This window comes from Caretta caretta, chromosome 14 (assembly GCF_965140235.1).
Source record: "Caretta caretta isolate rCarCar2 chromosome 14, rCarCar1.hap1, whole genome shotgun sequence".
Lineage (NCBI taxonomy): Eukaryota > Metazoa > Chordata > Testudines > Cheloniidae > Caretta > Caretta caretta.
This window is the reverse complement of record NC_134219.1, coordinates 13,539,776-13,559,278: the sequence shown is the minus strand read 5'-3', so window position 1 is coordinate 13,559,278 and position 19,503 is coordinate 13,539,776. Positions and strand designations below refer to the sequence as shown.

At 46.4% G+C, this 19,503-nt stretch overlaps 1 protein-coding gene across 13 annotated transcripts in view; it reads left to right on the top strand.

Annotated features, from left to right (window-relative positions):
• Positions 1 to 19,503, top strand: part of CACNA1G (calcium voltage-gated channel subunit alpha1 G) — a 285,359-nt gene that overhangs the window by 138,261 nt on the left and 127,595 nt on the right. For all 13 annotated transcript variants that reach the window (XM_075119254.1, XM_048817865.2, XM_075119253.1 and 10 more), the window contains exons 4-7: positions 8,939 to 9,036; positions 11,673 to 11,832; positions 17,067 to 17,358; positions 18,298 to 18,390. In XM_075119254.1, coding sequence (XP_074975355.1) covers positions 8,939 to 9,036; positions 11,673 to 11,832; positions 17,067 to 17,358; positions 18,298 to 18,390 — 643 coding nt within the window. The remainder of the gene's footprint in view (positions 1 to 8,938; positions 9,037 to 11,672; positions 11,833 to 17,066; positions 17,359 to 18,297; positions 18,391 to 19,503) is intronic.

Below are 19,503 nucleotides of genomic sequence, written 5' to 3'. Positions count from 1 at the left end.
ATGACCTGTTGTAGCTCCCAGTTACAGAGCCCCTGGGCTCCTCAGTTCAAACTGCAGCAGCTTGGGCTTTTAGCTCTGGAGGTCCCTGATTCAGCTGCCGAGATGGCAGCTGTCACACTTCCACCATCCTGCCCTCCAATGATGCTCAGTCCTCATCCACAGGTATCTACGTCAATGGTGGGAGGGCGATTCAGTCTCCAGGCTCTGCCTCTCTGCTGAGATGGCCAGCGGAGAGGGGGAAAGGATGCCAAAACAGTAACTGTTTGGGGCTTTCCCCTTGCCCTTCCCCCCCTTTTTCAGGGCACAAAGAGGGGGAAGGGAGGGGGAGAAAACAAAGAGGGAGAGAAAATGGGGGAAAACAAGAACCAAAGACATTTCATGTTTTGGGCGCTCTTGTCAAAATTGCAGAAAAATGACAGCTTTTGGTGAACATTTTCATTTTAAGAGGGGGGGAAGGGAGGGCCATTTATTTAAGAAATAGCTTTGAGTGACAGTCTGACCAGATCCATTCATTACCAACTCCAGCGGCCCACCCAGCCCACACACAGCGGGCTCTCTGGATCCAATTCTTCCTGACATAAGCCAGCCCAAGTTCACTGATTTACAGCAGAGTGTTGCCTGACTGTGACAGTTATGTCTGGACCAGTGTCTCTCACTTAAATGTCTACAACTTCACCACCACCACCTGCCATGTTAAGTGAGACATACAGTCACATCCATGGTGTTAGCACACTTATTTTCACTGCTTCCAGGCTGTTCAGAAGACTCAGCTCTCTCTCAAAATGTATAGCTTTTAGACTGAGGTAGCTGGCACTGCTCAAGGGAACCCCTTCAACCTTAAAGAGTCCAGTACAAAGCACTAGCGCAATGGAAGTTTGCACGCCAACCAGCTGACTATCAGGTGTGCCACATTCTGCAGCCATCAGACATCCCTTACTCTTATGGGCGTGTTCCTGACATGCTTAAAATCAGATTCAGAAGATCTCAGATCAATGTCATTTTCTGCTCTGTCATCTTCTGCATTCTCTCCAAATACCCAGCCTGCCCACTGCATAGATAGCATCATGGTGGGGGAATGGAAGCAGAGCAGTAAATCTTACTGCCTGCTTTTTGCTCTTATCTCACCAGCAATGCATTTGTGCACTGCAAGAAATGTTCTGCCCAGTGTGGTTTGGGGCAGGAGGTGGAAGGTTTTGCTGGGGGAAACCAGTATATTGTACCCGAGGACATGTGCTGCATTTGTTGGCCAGCATCCATAGCTCAGAAAAGCCTCTACCTTGGGATAGGGCAGGCTCGGTTATAGGCTTCACACTCATCTGTGTGTTTCTTGTGCAGTCAAACATCTCTTGGAAACAAAGTCAAACTAGATGATTGGAAGAAGTCCAGGAAAGTTGCCCAAATGAGGCAGCTTTTACTGTTAGCTTCACAGGTTTTGCTTGATTCCAGTGTTGCCATTCCAAAGAAGTCTGTCTTGTGCTGTTTACTCTGGAATTTGCTGCCACCTCCTAGGCATTCAGAATATCACTGAACCAAGCTGTCAGCCAGGGTACCTATGAAAGACCTAGCGTGTGGCTGGTCTCAGTGCTGCTTGCTGGTTTCGCACCCATTGTCTCCGGGCTCCCTATGACATTGGTCACTTCTGTGGCATATCCTTAAGTACTTGTCAGCTGTATTAAACTGTCCGGAGCAATCCCATGAGCTCACGAAGAATAAATGATTTATTTGTGACAATGTAATGCAATTAGCGCTAATTGTAGAGTGTAATGTCTGCAACACATCTTTGTAATTACAGGAAAGCTCACTGGCAATGAGATCTGATAATGGGGCACTGCTCAGCCTTTTGAAACACGGCTTCAGCTCTAGGTTACAGGGAGAAAAAGAGAAGTTTTGATGAATCACATAATTATGTTCCATTATTCGAAAAGGGAGGATTCTGGGAGATGGCCGCTCAAAGAGCGCTCGAAGGTTAACGGTAGTTGCAGGGCACACCTTGTTTGCCGTCTAAAGATAATTTGCTGTGACTTCTACCTCTAAGAGTGTATGATCCTCATGCATCGAGGTTGAATATTTACACCCAAAACCACGCGGAATGGTTTACAGTTCAGTGATGTCTGAAAAGAGCTGGTGAATCATGGCTGCGGGAGGAAGATGCAATTTGACTTGCTGGCTCTTTGTCGACTTTGGCTGACTTTGTGTCTTCTAAGCAGCAGCTTTCCTCCTACCCTCCTTTCTCCTTGGCCATTCCATAGTCTACCCACCTCGCTCCATGGTTCTTCTTGGATTCAGGGTCTCTTGCAGAGGAGATGGAGCTGTTCTCCAGACCGATCCCCGATTACAAATTAAACATGAGTGTCACAAACTGATAAGTCCCAGTGTGATTCTGAGGGCTGGTTCCTCAGCTGGGGTCAGTCACCATAGCGCCATTGACATCAATGTTGTGCAGCAGCTGGGCTGGACGGGAGAGGGATGCTCAAGGAGGGAACGTGGCCATTGGAAGCTCCCTCCCCTTACTCCCAATGAAATTTCAGCAGAAGTTTGTGCCCTTCCAGCTGTTTCTCCCGCTTGCTTTCCATTATGAACCTCACTGACAGCTGGGCTGCTGCTGGGGTTCCTCCCTTTCTCCCCGTAATATGTTGAGTGAATTTTGTGCTGAAGCCAAGTGCTGGATTAACAATTCTGCAAACTGAAGCCTTCTGCAGGGCTCCAGCACTGTCATCTTTCCTGACCCACCCCACAAATGGGCCAAAAGGAGAGGGAGAGGACAGTTGAGTTTAAGGCCTGTTCAGCCCTTCGTCTCCCTGCTGCGACTTCCATCTGGGGAAGTGGCTTCTATGCTAGGAGCGCAAGTCCAGTCCGAAGTGCACCATACCCATCGTGTGCTTTCCTAGAGGCCTTCCACCCCTAATGGCACTTTGAACCTGCATTTGAGCTAGTGTCCCAGAAGCGAAGGGCTCCTTCTCCTAGTCCCCTCCTGTTTCAAGGGACAGCCAATGGGATGATCCCAGAGGAAGGTGCTGCTCGCTCAGAATAATGATGGCAGAACCAGATCCTGCTAGAAGAGGCTGAATCAATTCCACCAGATCAGACCCAGATTTTGAACCCCGGAGGATTCTGAAGTTTGCAGCTTGAGCCAGTCTCTAAACTGAATTCCTTTAAGGGTTAAAGAACACCAGAGATCGTAGGATCCCAAAAGACGTCTCAACCCGCATGCTCTCTTTCTGTGTCAGCTTTGTCACTGGTAGTCTGAAAGCCTTTGAATCAGCAGCAGTTCAGGCTAAAGTCATTCTCCACATAGAGAAACCTGCTGTTTAAAAGAAACCCCTGGGCGGTTTCCCTTGCAGCCGGGTTCAGATTCAATCCCACTTGTGAACAGAATACAAAAAGTTATAGGGTTTGTTTTTTTCCCCCTTGAAAAATCACCACTTTCTCTCAGTTCTTCGGCGTCGGCTTAAGTTGCTGCTGCTTCGACAGCAACATCCATCAGGTGCCCCAGCTCAGATTCGTGCTGCTATTGAATGTCGTGGATCTGGCAGACAGCCGAGGTCCTGAGATCTTTGCACCTCCGGTGCTATTATTTCCTATTCGGTTTAGCGTGATTAAAACAAATGTCTATTTCAGTAAATAAATAACACCCAGAGTGGAGTGTGCCTGGTGAAGCTTAAAGAGCCATGTCTGAGTGATAGTAGCACACAGCAAAGCCTTCAAGGAGTGAGAGCAAATTTCATTCTATTTTTCCAAGCGATGACACTGTCTAAATAATCTTCCCATCTTTTCCATCCCTCATTGGTTAATATTACCCTCCCATTGGTACAGTTTGTAGAGAAAGGGAGCCAAGGCACCCAGCTTTGGATGCCTTTTACTGTTTGGTAAAGGTGGGTGTATCTCCTACGAACAGTGAAATGCAGCTGTATAGCTTCATGGGCATAACTGAGAGGTCCCAGAGTCTTGTGATCGAAGCAGTGGGCTAGGACTCAGAGCCCTGGCTTCAGTTCCCAGTTCTGCCACAGGCTCCCTGTTTGACCTTGGGCAAATCATCCAGTCTCTGTGCCTGAGTTCTTGATCTGTAAAGTCCTTCCCTATTACCCCCTATCTCCGCGAGGGATTGTGAGTGGTTGCAAGGTGCTCAGGTATTATGGTGATGGGGATTATGAGTACCTAGACAGACAGAAGGCAGAGATGGAGCCTAACCAAGTCCCCCTTATCGGAGACACCAGCAGAGTTTGGGGGAGTTCCTGTCTCTGTAATGCTCTGTGAATCCAACTGAGGGGGCCTCTAGCTCAAGAGCCTCTCCCAACATTTTCTCCAGTGGTTGAATGGCATGCTGCAGGTAAACATATCATTACACATATGGCCTCACATACAGCATTTTGCTGTAAGTGTATCTCAAGGTGACAGGGGCATGCGTAATGATGGCAAAACTTGCACCCCCCGCCCCCCGAAAGGTCATGCTGTCCTAGTGGAGGACAAATGGTTTGACCAGCACTGCTACCTGGACCATACTGCAGCTGCATTCCATAAACTCAGCAGTGACAATAATTCTTCTAACAGAGGGCCCCAAAACTTGCCACTGTCGCCCCAAGCCCCCAACTTGTTTGCTTCAACCCACAATCCCTGTCTTCAGAGACACTGCCTTGGAGTTGTCATGGTGCAGACATAGGCCTTTCATCTGCAGAACCTAGTGCCAGGGGCATCGGCAGCAGCGTTCTGTGACTTTGGTAGCTACTTTTATCAATAATTTGGGCTTCTGGCCCTCCTCCGTATCCACTTCTTTTTCATCTGTCTCCTGGAGCAATAATGTGTATGCACAAGTTATTCTCCAGTCAGCACAAATCCAATTGCTCTGATGTGCCTTTATACACAATTTTAATATTTTAAAACTGTGTGTTTGACTTGTTTGGTCTCTTCCTGGTGCTATATTTGCTCTTTTGAAGTCATTTTCCTAGGTTGTTTCTTGCAAGCAGCAGAGATGGAGGGGTTAGGAAGGGTAGGGCAGGAATGAAAGCTTAAGAAAGCATAAGAAGAATGATGTCGCACATTTATTTGCATGTCTGCCAATTGTATAAAGACTTGCTGCGTGGGAATAGATGACTTGGCCTAACAAATAGCAATTCTAAATGATCTGGACAAACTGGAGAAATGGTCTGAAGTAAATAGGATGAAATTCAATAAGAATAAATGCAAAGTACTCCACTTAGGAAGGAATAATCAGTTGCAAACATACAAAATGGGAAACGACTGCCTAGGAAGGAGTACAGCAGAAAGGGATCTGGGGGGTCATAGTGGATCACAAGCTAAATATGAGTCAACACTGTAATACTGTTGCAAAAAAAGCAAACATCATTCTGAGAGGTATTAGCCGGAGTGTTGTAAGCAAGACATGAAAAGTAATTCTTCAGCTCTACTCCATGCTGATTAGGTCTCAACTGGAGTATTGTGTCCAGTTCTGGGTTCCAAAGTTCAGGAAAGATATGGACAAATTGTAGGAAGTCTAGAGAAGAGCAAATGATATGGACAAATTGTAGGAAGTCTAGAGAAGAGCAAATGAGTAAAGATCTAGAAAACATGGCCTATGAGGGAAGATTGAAAAAACTGGGTTTGTTTAATTTGGAGAAGAGAGGAGCGAGAAGGGACATAACAGTTTTCAAGCACATAAAAGGTCGTTACAAGGAGGGAGGAAAATTGTTCTCGTTAACCTCTGAGGATAGGACAAGAAACAACAGGCTTAAATTGTAGCAAGTGCACCTGGTGAAGCTTAAAGAGCCATGTCTGAGTGATGGTAGCGCACAGCAAAGCCTTCAAGGAGCGAGAGCAAATTTCATTCTATTTTTCCAAGTGATGACACTGTCTAAATAATCTTCCCATCTTTTCCATCCCTCATTGGTTAATATTACCCTCTCATTGGTACCGTTTGTAGAGAAAGGGAGCCAAGGCACCCAGCTTTGGATGCCTTTTATAGGTTGGACATTAGGAAACACTTCCTAACGGTCAGGGTGGTTAAACACTGGAATAAATTGCCTACGGAGGTTGTCAAATCTCCATCATGGGAGATTTTAAAGAGCAGGTTAGATTGTCAGGGATGGTCTAGATAATACTTAGTCCTGCCATGAGTGCAGGGGACTGGACCAGATGACCTCTCGAGGTCCCATTCAGTCCTATGAGTCTATGAAACCCCCTTCCAGAGTTGATGTCTCCTCATTCAAATCTCTTGGAAGCATTCTGCTTACCAAAAGTTCTGCTACATGACCATGTGTGTTTTTGCATTCCCCTGACCTGAAGCAAATACTCACCAGCAACCACATACCACACAACAAAAACACTAACCCAGGAACCTATCCTTGCAACAAAGCCCATTGCCAACTGTGTCCACATATCTATTCAGGGGACACCATCATAGGGCCTAATCACATCAGCCACACTATCAGAGGCTCATTCACCTGCACATCTACCAATGTGATATATGCCATCATGTGCCAGCAATGCCCCTCTGCCACGTACATTGGCCAAATCAGACAGGCTCTACGTAAAAGAATAAATGGACACAAATCGGACGTCAAGAATTATAACATTCAAAAACCAGTCAGAGAACACTTCAGTCTCCCATGTCACTCGATTACAGACCTAAAAGTCGGAATATTACAACAAAAAAACTTCAAAAACGTACTCCAACGAGAGACTGCTGAATTGGAATTAATTTGCAAACTGGACACCATTAAATTAGGCTTGAATAAAGACTGGAAGTGGATGTGTCATTACATAAAGTAAAACTATTTCCCCATGTTTATTTTTCCCCCCTACTGTTCCTTACACATTCTTGTCAACTGCTGGAAATGGCCCACCTTGATAATCACTACAAAAGGTTTTTTTGTTTTTGTTTTTTTTCTCTCCTGCTGGTAATAGCTCACCTTAACTGATCACTCTCGTTATAGTGTGTATGGTAACACCCATTGTTTCATGTTTTCTCTGTGTGTGTGTGTATATATATATCTTCCTACTGTATTTTCCATTGCATGCATCCAATGAAGTAGGTTTTAGCCCATGAAAGCTTATGCTCAAATAAATTTGTTAGTCTCCAAGGTGCCACAAATACTCCTGTTCTTTTTGCATTTGTCGTTACACCTGTTCTTTTACAATAAAAGGACTCGATCATATTAAATGTGACTATTTTTAAAACCTCATTCCCTTAGTAACACCATAGTTATTAAAATCTGATCTATTCCTCAGTCTAGATGAGCCTAGACCAAAATATCAAATCCAAAAATATATAAACATTGATGATGTCATGAGTGAGACCTTGTTCTGAGTTTTCCTGTTAGCCCCTGTGTCAATAATACTTTAGTGGAGCCAGGATTCCAGCCAATATGGATAATCCTGCTAAAAGCAATGGATGAAATCTTTGCAGGATTGGGATCTAATTTTGACAGCCAGCCTCTCTCTCCAGTCACCATGAATGCTGTGGTTTCCCTATGAGCGTTCCTCTGAAGTTGGATGATGAAAATAAAATGGTCAGTGTTGCCTTTTGGCTCTCCTGCTCTAGGGCCGTGGTACTGTCTCTGGGATGCAAACAATGAGCTTCCAGCAAAATCTGAATTAAACAACAAACAGGCCAAACTGTGTCTTGATCTTAGGGTTTGTTAAAAAAAAAAAAAAAAAATTCAAAACATAAAATTTCAAGTGTGAACTGACCTGACAGATTCCCTTAAAAAAATGCAGTCTTCTGCTTTCTTCCCCACTGAATGAGACAGTGCTGTTAGAGACATTATTATCATTCCCACAACAATTAGTGAGTGGGAATGTGGCACAGAGGAATGAGTCAGGAACCCCCAAGATCTAGTAACAGTTCTGTCACCCCAGTCTTTTGTGCCTCAGTGTCTCCAGCTGTAGAATGGGGATACTTTATTGTATACATCACAGGCCTATTGTGAGGTTAATGGGGCAACGTTTGTATGGTACTTTGAACAGGTAAATTTTATATAAAAATGTTAAGTATTTTGACTTGAGTACGTGTCTGTCTGTCCACCTGTTTATTTCACTGCCCTCTGTGGGATAGAATTGGAATCACTCAACTCTGTCATATTGAACAGTATAGGGACTAGGGGGTCTATGCTGGGGTGGCCAACCTGTGTCTCCGGAGCCGCATACGGCTCTTCAGAGGTTAATATGCGGCTCCTTGCATAGACTCCGGGGCTGGAGCTACAGGTACCAACTTTCCACTGCTCGCTGTTCAACGCCTGCCTCTGCCACAGGCCCTGTGCCCACTTCACCCCTTCCCCCAAGGCCCTGCCCCTTCCCGCTCCCTTCCCCAAGCCTGCCGCACCCTCGCTCTTCACCCCCCCGGAGCCTCCTGCATCCTGCGTGAGGCACAGGGAGGGAGGGGAGGCGCTTGTGGGCGGGGCGGCTGGCAGGCGGGGCGGGGGAGCTGGTGGGGGCTGCTGACGTGTTACTGTGGCTCTTTGGCAATGTACACTGGCAAATTCTGGCTCCTTCTCAGGCTCAGGTTGGCCACCCCTGGTCTACGCTGTTGCAGCAGGAGTGTCCGAGTCCTGTCCCGGCTGTTTTCAGTTGCTACGGCATGCAGTAGTGACAACCAGGAAATTCTAAGTGGCCGCGGATTTCTTACAGCATTTACATTATTGTTACAACTAAACCTCTCTTTGAAAATTCCCCTCCTGGATAATAGAATAATCTTCAGGAAGCTACTCCCCTGGAACTTGTACAAGAACAGAAACCAAAACCAAAGAGAGGGGGGAAGAACTGTGCAATGGTGTCTCTCGTTGATTTTATTTGGATAAGCAAATAAGCATAATTAATTCTTCCAGAAACCTTTCCCGATGGGGAAGACAGAATAGAAAGTGTCTCTGTTGGCACACTGCATATGTTTGATGATCTAACATTTCTCCTGCAGATCTTTCATGTGCTCCCATGTTTGTGTTTTCTGTAGCATGCTGGAATACTCCCTGGACTTGCAGAATGTCAGTTTCTCAGCTGTTCGGACTGTCCGAGTACTTCGGCCACTCAGAGCCATTAACAGAGTTCCCAGTAAGTCAATTCCCTGTTGTCCTCCCTTTTTCAGTTCGTTTCAGCTCATTATTCCAGACACAGTGCAGCTGAAGGAGCAATAGGGATGCTTTGCATCTTTTTTTCTCAAGTTGCCCTGAAAACATTGGCCTATGTGTCTTAAGTGGGCTGGCTCATACAGCTACAGCTGGCTCCTACAGTCCTTTTGTAGTCCCTAACGCCATGCTGGTTTTAATGAATAGTCCATCCATCTAACCATCTTTGGAAACAGGAGCGAATTGATAGTCAAAGACCAGCCACACTGTTCCATTTGTTTATCTGGTACACTGCCGCCTCCCTGCTAGGGAGCTCCTCTCTGAATCACTTTGCAAGGAGATGAAAAGTTCGTTTGGGGGAAGGAGTGGTGTGTAATGTGAAAGGCACTGAGGGGTGTGACTGATCTGGTCTGTGTGTTTGGAGGGGGGCGGGTATAGATCATGAGTGGGGAGCGCTTGCCGTGCTTGTATTGTTACAATAGTTCAAGGATACACTGTGGACCACATCTTCAGCTCTGCTGCAGCAGCTTTGCATCTTGCCTTCCTTCGCTTCTTAGGACTTGTTTACACAGGGGAATGTATAGGCAGAACTATACAAGAATGATTATATTGCTGTAGCTATGGTATAGCTTCCCCTGTAGACACTCTTATTCTGGAATAAGAGAGCCTTTTTTCCATTTAGGTTATACCGCTTTCAAAGTGATATACCAGTATAGTTGTGTGCCAGTAACTTTCCCCATAGAGACAAGCGAGTCGCTACTTAGGATCCCCTAGGGCCATGTTATTTGTGTAAATCAGCAATTCTCAACCTTTTGCACAGTGGGACCGTCCTCCTATTTAGCAACATGGGAAGGGCAAGGTGGATGCGAGCTGCTGATTGAGAATTCATGATTTGTCTTTCTGGGAGTTAAATGATGCTATGGCCCTCACCAAGTTCCTTATTGTCTTTAAAAAATTATGCGAAACCTTCCTTTCCCCAGAAGTGATGCTCCACAATAGAAACAGCCCCTTCTGTGGCCAAACACCAGCAAAAAACGAACCTACCCCAAGTAGAGTTTTGGCCCTAAGAAGACAGAAATGTCATTGCTGGAGACTCCATGTGGCCCACAGGGATTTTGGTATTGCTATTGATTTTAAGTGGAAGGCGTTCAGATGATACAGGGATAGGCAGCAAGATAATACCAGCAGGTAGGTAGATAATAAACTCGGTCCCACTCATAAATTCTAAGAATCATATGTACTAAATGCGATGCAACATCACTGGAAAAGATACACTGGATTCCAGACACATAGAAAGTATCTAATTCACCATGGTTATCAGCCAAATTAAATCTCAGTCAGAAAGGCAGCCCAGCTGGTTGAACTAGGCTGTCTCTTCAACGGGAGCTACTTGGCCCCCACTCTGTCCAGCGATCTTGGAAATTCCTAGGTTGTAATTATTTTTCTGATCCTGTCCATTAAACATAATCTGGTTTTGCTGTTTGCTGCTGCTTTTATCATTACGGTAGCTTCAGAACCCTGTTTGTAATTTTTCCCCCCTGCAGAATTGATGGATGGTGGAATTTATCTGCCGCTGTCTAACTGTGGATGTAATTCACTTAATGTATTTGCAAATCCTGGGTGATTTATCCCATCTCCTATGTAGTGGAGCTAGAGCAGGATAGAAACATAAGGTGGGAATGGAAGAAAGAGTTCTGATAGGTGATAAATGCAAGAACTAGAGAAGGTTGTTTGTTATTTAGGAGTTGAGCAGGGAGGCTTATCCAGTCAGAGGAGGGACAGAGTGGACTGGATGGAGACGACAGCATCGTGTAACAATGAAAAAGGCTTGTTCAGGTACCAAAAGTAAAAGAGGCCACAGTGAAGGTTTCCTTAAATAAAGATCAATACAAGCAAGAGAATGAATGCAAGAGATACAGAGAGAGAGAAGAGAGAGGGAAAGAGAGATGAGCAGAATATTACAGAGATGTCGGACGAAATCAATTTTTTTGTGTAAATGTCAAGTTGGAGTCGCCATCAATTTGTCTTTGGTACAGAACTGAATGTTCCTGAACTTGTAGGAATGAACTGCCATCGGAAGTCCTGTATTTTAAAGAGGAGAAGGGATTTAGAGGAGATAAGAAGAATTAGGAAGGGAAGGAGATTTTAATTTATGCTGAACGCTCTAGAATTACTCTAGAGGTAATGTGAGTAGGAGGAGCTTACAGGTGAATGGCAGAGTTCAGTCTAGGTTAAGAAAGAAGAAAGTTAAGCTGACAAGTTAGAAAAGGAGAATTTTGAGAGGAAGGGGAGGAGTTCAAAGGGGAAGAAGTGGGTGTGGAAGGATTGTGGGTTAGATACCATGGTGACTGTGAAGAGGTGGGGCTGATGGCAGCATGTAGGGTTAAAGGGAGAAAGTCCCAAGGTCCCTTGCAGGAATTTAGAGATGAGTGGGAGAGCTGTAGGTGCCTGGAAGACACCCGAGGGCGAAAAGGACATTGGGTGGGAAGACAGTGGGGAGGTTGCAGAAGGGAATTGAGCAGTGAGTGGGCGGAAGGCCACTTTAGAAGGGACCGGGTGGGGAGAGCTTAGCCTGAATGTGAGGAATGAGGAAATTTAAAGGCCACTCCCCCTTTGCCTCAGGTATGCGCATCCTTGTCACGCTGCTCTTGGACACACTGCCCATGCTGGGGAACGTCCTCCTCCTCTGTTTCTTTGTCTTCTTTATCTTTGGCATCGTGGGAGTCCAGCTGTGGGCAGGGTTGCTCAGAAACCGCTGCTTCCTACCTGAGAACTTCAGTCTGTAAGTATGAATAAAGGTTCCCCACCTGGCCTGGGAATTGAGGCCGATCGAAACCTGTCTAAGGGTCAATTCCCCCTTCCATTGAAGCCAATAGGAATGTGCCATTGACTGCTGTGGGACCTGGACTTGGCTGTAAGGAACCACCACTGCTCTGATACTGAATGTCTTCATGGGTTTCATGAAAGGAATGCTCCAGAGGCAGGTGCTCTCTCAGCTCAGTGAGGAATGAGCTTAACAATACATCAGTCTAATAAACCTCTGGCATTAAAATAGGTATCTGCAGTACGTCTCTGTTAATGTGACCTATGTGTCTAGTGGGAATCTCTGATCCTGATGTAATGCAAGGAATGGTAATGTCCCAGATTACAGAAATACAATGTAAATGTGAGACTCTTCGGCCTGGAGATCAGTGATTGAGGAATTCCACCTGGCTGAGGAAACAGGCAGCCAGTCTCAGCTGGTATCAGGAGGCTAGTGCCTGAGGGACAGATGAGATGGATAGACTGGGAAGGGACCTTAACTGGGAAATTAGTGACTGGGGAACCTCAGCTAACTGTAGGCTTATTAGTATGTCAAAAGGTAAGTGGCTGAGGGTCATAGACTGAGGTCTGGTCTGTCCTTATAAATTAGGTTGACATAGTTACTGCTATGTATTCACACCCCCGAGAGTCATAGCTATGCTGACCTAACCCCTGGTGTAGACGTGGCTAGGTCAAGGGAATCCGCTCAGGGCGGTGGATTACCTACAGAGATAGGGGAAAAAAACACCCGTTGTAAGAAGCATCTAGATTATGGTGCTACTGCAGCATCAGCTGTGCCACTGTAGTGCTCATAACGTAGACCAGGGGTTACCAACCTTTTTCTTTCTGAGCCCTTCCCCCCCCCCCCCCCGGCTATTTAAAACCTCCACAGCCCACCTGTGCCCCAACAACTGTTCTTATGTGTATACAAGGCAGGGCCAGTGTTGGGGAATAGTAATCAGGGCAATTGCCCATGACTCCCCACCACAGGGAGCCCCACAAAGCGGAGTTACTCAGGGTTCAACTTCAGCCCCATGCCGTGGGGCTTTGTCTTTCTGCCCTGGGCCCCACCAAGTCTAATGCCGGTCCAGCTTGGCAGACCCCCCCTGGAACCAGCTCGCAGCCCCCCAGCGGGTCCCAGACCCCTGGTTGACCACCACTGGCATAGACCAGTCCTGCTTGCCTGCCTGTAAGGATGTTAGTGGGTATAAGCTGGGATATTCGTAGCTGAGAGATACTGGCCTGATGTTTCTGCCTATTGGTACTTAGCGACTGAGATCTCCCCGCTGGTAATGCCCCTTTGTGGGAAGATCTGTGGTGATGGGATCTCAGGTGGGAGGTTCATGCCATCTCTCCGTCTGCCCATTTTCCCATTCTATGGTGTGTTGTGTTGCTCTTCTAATCCAAAAGCTTTTCACACTCACTCTCCAGTCACGTATTTGCTCTGGGCTTAACAGGTTTTGCAATTTTTGTAAACAGGATGAAAAACTCAAGAAATACATAAATCAGCACAAACTAGCATAAAGCAACCAGGAGGTTACTCAGGCTGGGTACTACCTTCCTCTGCAAGTGGTGCAGTTACTCAGTGTGAGCGAGGGTGACAGGATCAGGCCCTGCAAGTTCTACGGTAACATGCAAACCAAGTTGATTTCACCCAAATCAGTGCATTATTGCCCCTTTGAGCGGAAGCCAGTTTTAGGCCTTGCAGGACAATTCTGCATTTGGAGCAGAAATCGGTGACTTGAAGTCCGGCAGTTTCTTTGCGTAATGTGTATGTTTACCAAATGTACACGAGTCCTGTTTCCTTGAACAGAGGTGGTCACAGACTGCACACAGGCAGCTTGCTCTCTTCAGGTATGACACCCACCTCTGTCCTGTCCCAGAAGCAGCTACCTTTCGCTTCTGTCTCTCTGACCTAGTCTACACTTAACAGCTACAGAAATTCCACACCCTCGAGCACCGTAGCTACGCCGACCAAGCCCCCAGTGTAGACGTAGCTAGGGCAATGGAAGAATGCTTTCGTCAACCTACCTGCCATCACTTGCAGAGCTGGAGTTCCTACAGTGATGGGAAATCTCTTCTGTCACTATGGGAATTGTCTGCACTGTGACAGTACAGTGGCATAGCTACAGCACGGTAGCTGTGCCTATGTAGCAGCCAGAGCATAGACATGCCCCCCCCCCCAAATCTCAGTTGCTTAACAAATGGTTTTCTCTTCCTGCCCCAGGACATTTGTACCTGGGAAACCCCTGTCTCAAAGCTTCTCTGGGACCACATAGCTTTCAAAGGTGAGCCAGGGGGCATCAGCTCTCCTTTTGTGCAGCTGCTTTGCCTACAAAAAATACCTCAGCGCTTTCACTGCCAGACAAAGGAGAGCGATTCAGCCAATCAGCCCACGCTATCTCTTTAACAAGGTTCTGGGTGCTAATGAATCAAATGACCCCTAATGGGCAAGACATTAGCCCCTTTTGCATAACAGTATATACAATAAGAAAAGGAGTACTTGTGGCACCTTATTGGTTAGTCTCTAAGGTGCCACAAGTACTCCTTTTCTTTTTGTATATACAATAGCAGTATACAAATAATCCAAAGGATGGAGGGTCACAGAAGACAGGACCATGCTCCCTTAAAAATCAACAGCCCTAAATATTCCCTACTCCCAAACTCCACCCCCCAGATATGCCCCGCAGGAACAAAGGAGGTTGTGACAACAGTGCCATTTCAGGTACATGGAGCACTGCCTTTAATTGTTGTAGAGTGCTTAGATACCACCCTGCTGGATAGGAAAACCTGGGAGAGAGAGATCGCTCAGACTTCCCAGCTTCAGCATGCAATTACTGCGTGACCTTTTCTGCATGTGCCAAGACACTGAGACCTAAGCCCCATTCAGCAGCTATGACTATTTATTTTATTGCGGTAGCCCAACCGGTATCTAATGATCCCAACCAGATAACTGCACTGAGCATAGCCTGCATTATGCTGTAGGCTGTGCAAACACACAGGAAGATGCAGTCCCTCCCCAAAGAGCTATTCATGTTCATCAATTTTTAAGGCCAGAAGGGACTGTTCTGATCAAACTTTGTTTGCTGGCTTCCAATTTCTAACTTATTCTTGGCCAGACCACTTGCCTGGAGTATTAACGCTTTCAGTACCTTACTGACATTCTGAATATCCCCTAATACAGTGGTTCTCTACCTTTTCCAGACTGGGACGCCTCCAACTCCACTCTCCCCTAGTCTTGATCTAGCCTGGGGCAAGGTGGTCATGATGCCCTGATACCGATTCACTAAACTCCAGGAGTGTCAACTCCCAGGCTGAGAACCAGAGCCTTAGTATTCTTTATTGGGAGGGATAGTTCAGTGGTTTGAGCATTGGCCTGCTAAGGCCAGGGTTGTGAGTTCAATCCTTGAGGTGGCCATTTGGGTCAAAAATTGGGGATTGGTCCTGCTTTGAGCAGGGGGTTGGACTAGATGACCTCCTGAGGTCCCTTCCAACCCTGATATTCTATGATTCTTCTTAAAGAACCGCTGTCCAAAACATCAAAAGAGACACAACAGAACTACAGTAAATATAACTATGCTCTCACTACTAGAGGGGTGAGGTCCAGATGCAAAACACAGGACCTGAAATGTTGTAGGTTGCCCATGAATCATTTTGCCTGTAAAATTCCAGGAGTTGATCAAGTTGTTACATCCATGCCGAGAGGTAATGGGAGAATCTCAGTCCTCTCCTTTTCAGCTCTGAACAGTGTGTCATGCCTCTTGTAGGTTTCATTCTCTGGGAGGGGAGCTGGAGTTTCATTAACATGGAAAGGCCCTTTAGGTAAATGGGTAATAGAGCAAATGAACTGTTTTGCAGTTGGGTAAAGCCAATGCAGCTACTGGTCTGGGTGCTGTTTAATTGAACCAGAATTCCAGGACTTTAGCTAAGCTTTGGATGGTATTAAAGGCAATTCTGCAGGAATTAACTGGGCCGAACTAGGCTTAAAAATAGCTTTGCAAGCTTTAGTGGGAGTCCAGGTGGCATTAAGGAAATAGCCATTTATTGAGCAAGAATAAGCTAGTTTCCAGCTGACCACGGGGCTGTTTTGTCTCCCCTGGAGCATGTGATTTGGACTTGCTTGTTGTTCCAGGATCACCTTTGGAGGGAATTTTCAGCTTGTCTGACATTGAACTGTCACCTTGAGCCCTGAGCAAGAGAGCTAACAGTGGTGCAGGGAACCTTGGGTGGTGCTTGCCTTGTGAAGGAGTCTATCCAAGCAATGCATTCTCCTGCTGCACAGATGTTCTCAGCAACTCTGGGAGGGCAGAAGATAAATTGGCCTTAACAGACTGATTCCCATCTGACTTCAGTGACAACAACTTCATAAAGGATGTAAAATTTGTGGGCCACATGCTGCTCTCTGTTCCACCAATGTAAACCAGGACTACATCTGGGTGGAGTTACTCTTCTGCAATAACATTAGCAGTGTTACTCCAGAGTTACACCATGGCACCTAAGAGTGGAATTTGGCGCAATGTGTCCAAACTATTTCTCTCACTTCCTCCTCCCCCCTCTTTATTTCTTTTTCTGCTGTTTCTCTTTTTTTCCTTGCCATTCAGTAGGTGAAGAGACGCTGTGCATGCTAGTGATTGTAACAGCAGAGTAAGAGTCATGATCCCTGAGAGCTTTTCCTGGCTCCGCCACTGACTCTCTGAGTGACCTTAGGCAAGTCCCTTTGCCTCTCTTTGCCCCAAGCCAGGTCTACACTACAGACACTACAGAGGCACAGTTACATTAGTGCAGCCGTGCTACAGTAGCACCATACCGTAGACACTTCTTACACTGATGGAAGGGGTTTAGCTAATCCTCCCCTCCAGGCTGCGGTAGCTAGGTTGAGAGAAGACTTCTTCCATTGACCTAGCCACATCTACTCTGGGAGTTAGGCCGGCTTGACTACGGTGCTCAGGGATATGAATGTTTCATGCCCCTTAGCAGTGTAGCTAGGTCAATCTAGTTTTTAAGTGGTAGACCAGGCCTTAGTTTCCCAACATGGGCTTAATAATATGAAGTCACATCAGAGGGCTTCTGCAGGGTGAATTCAATCATTCGGTAAAATGCTTTGAGATCCTGGATAAAAGCTGTTAGACACCTGAGTGTTACTGTTGTTGTTGTTCTCTTGACAGATTGCCTTTAGTCACTGTGCAAAACCCACCCTTGTCTGGTCTCTTTCAGGCCCTACACAGTAGAGATGGAAAGATACTATCAGACAGAGAATGAGGATGAAAATCCCTTCATCTGCTCCCAGCCTCGGGAGAATGGAATGCGCTACTGCCGCAGTATCCCGACACGGAGGGAAGAAGGCCTGGAGTGCACCCTGGACTTTTACGCCTATAACGACACCACTAACACCTCCTGCGTCAATTGGAACCAGTATTACACCAACTGTTCGGCTGGGGAGCACAACCCCTTCAAAGGAGCCATCAACTTTGACAACATCGGATATGCATGGATCGCAATATTTCAGGTGAGCACGGTGGGCAGGCTCCCATTCTCACCCCCGCTGAGAGTGAGTACTCACAGGTCAGGTCAAATCTACCTTGATCAGTGCTAGGTTCACAAGTATCTGCAGGACCAGCTCTGCTCTCCTATAGCTATTCCACTCCTTGAGCAGTAATGCAAGAGCCCCATAGGCTGCCAGGAGGGCAATTTGATGTCCAGTCTGAAGAAGCCTTCCTCACTTGGAGGGAAATCCACTCCTGTGTAGAAGGTCTATGCACCATTTAAATTCAATTGAAGGGATTAACTGGGATTTAAGAGGTATACAGGCTTTTCTGCAGGTTCTCTGCACAGCGGTAAATTTCACCCAAGAGTTTCCTTCCAACTCAGTTTGTGCATCACTTTTCTTTGCATCGTCAGCTCTTGGGACCCTGGAAGCATCATTGCCATAAGGCTTTTTAACATGAGGTATGTTTCCAATTACCACTTTGAGTGGCATTAAATAAGCATGTTAACAAATGGTGTATGAACCTTTGTAAGCACAATGAATCCATCCCACTATTCTATACTATGCTCATCCCACACTGAAACATACCAGTGTATTTGAGACCAAGAGCAAGGTGCTACTTTAAGCAGGTATCTGGCCCAAGAGGTGGTAGGAAAAGGCCATTTCCAGCTGCAGTGAGAGCAGACTGTGTTAGATTGGTTTACGTCCTTCTCCTCAGCGTGACTCTATTTTAGAGCTACAAAACTTGGGTGACCAAACGCTGCTCCGTTGAGGTTAATTGGAATTTTTGCCACTGACTTTCAGGGAGCAGGATTTTTCCCTCTGAGCTGTAGTACATGGCCTTGGTGCAACCAGATTGTCACTGACCAGTGCGAAGGGCATGAGTGCTGTTCCTCCTGTGCTTAGGCCTATGGGGGTGGTGACTGGTGAGCTGATTGTTCTTTCTCCTGCCTCTCTCAGGTCATCACGCTGGAGGGCTGGGTGGACATCATGTACTTCGTCATGGATGCTCATTCCTTCTACAATTTCATCTACTTCATCCTTCTGATCATCGTGAGTGATCTCTCAGCCCGCCCAGTGGGTAGCATGCCTTTTGCTCAGGCGTACAGGGAAGGACGTAGTGGTGTGAATGGGAAGAGTGGGCAGGAAGGGTGTTGGAGGTAGCACTTAATCCAGGCTGGGAGAGGTGGAAACCAACTCATTGGAGGACCTGCAGATGAGTTTTACATACATTGGAACAACCCCATTTCCCCTTGTTAAAGGGGTGAAATATGTTGCGTGGGGGTGAATTTCTGCTGTAGTTGTACATCTAGCTGTATTTTGCTGGAGACGAGAACTGAAGTAAGTATAAGTTCTCCTGTTCTACAGTGGGTCTGCCTCCTCCTGTTCGGCAATACGTCACCCTCCTCATCCTTCTTCCTTTTTTGCAGTAGACTCCTCCTCTTTGCCTTTTTATTAAAAAAAAAAAAAAAAAAAAGTAAATGAAACAGTAAGTGAGTTTCCTGCCGCTGAAAGGTGTCGGCCTGCTCGAACTCTTGGGGTACATGGTGCCTGTCAAAGGCTCCACCCACAAGAAAACACCATCGCTCCTACTTTGATGGAAAGTGTCAGACTGATGGTCCTGGAGGCTGAAGCCCTCAGTGCAGCACACATGCTCAGTTGTGTCTCAATCCCAACCTGCTGAGGCCCACATCTCTGGAGACTGCTGAGACTGCCCCCTGGGATAGCTTCTGTGTTGTGGACTCCTGTCCTGTTAGGCATGGACCAAGGCCACCAGAATCACTGCACATTGGCCACCAAACACCATTGTGCTCATTCATAGTCGTTACCAACCCAGTCCTGGATTTGAACCGGTGACCTAGAGGTTAAAGGCTGTTTAGTCTATCACTAGTTCTCAGAGTCCTCAAAGGGTTTCTGTTCCTACTCAGTGATCGTTCCTTCTGCTCTGCAACAGATCCGTATGCTCTGTGCATTCCAAAGACAATGCAGAGCAAGGCATTGATAGCCTGTGCTGTTGTGTATTACGGGGGACTGGGGAGAATGCAAGACTGAGAAGTGATTGGTTGCTCTTTTTAATCAAGGTGGAATAGTGCCCATGATCTACACAACACAGAATCTAATGAAACCCAAGTTTGGAATCAAATATCAAATCCTTGGCTACAGACA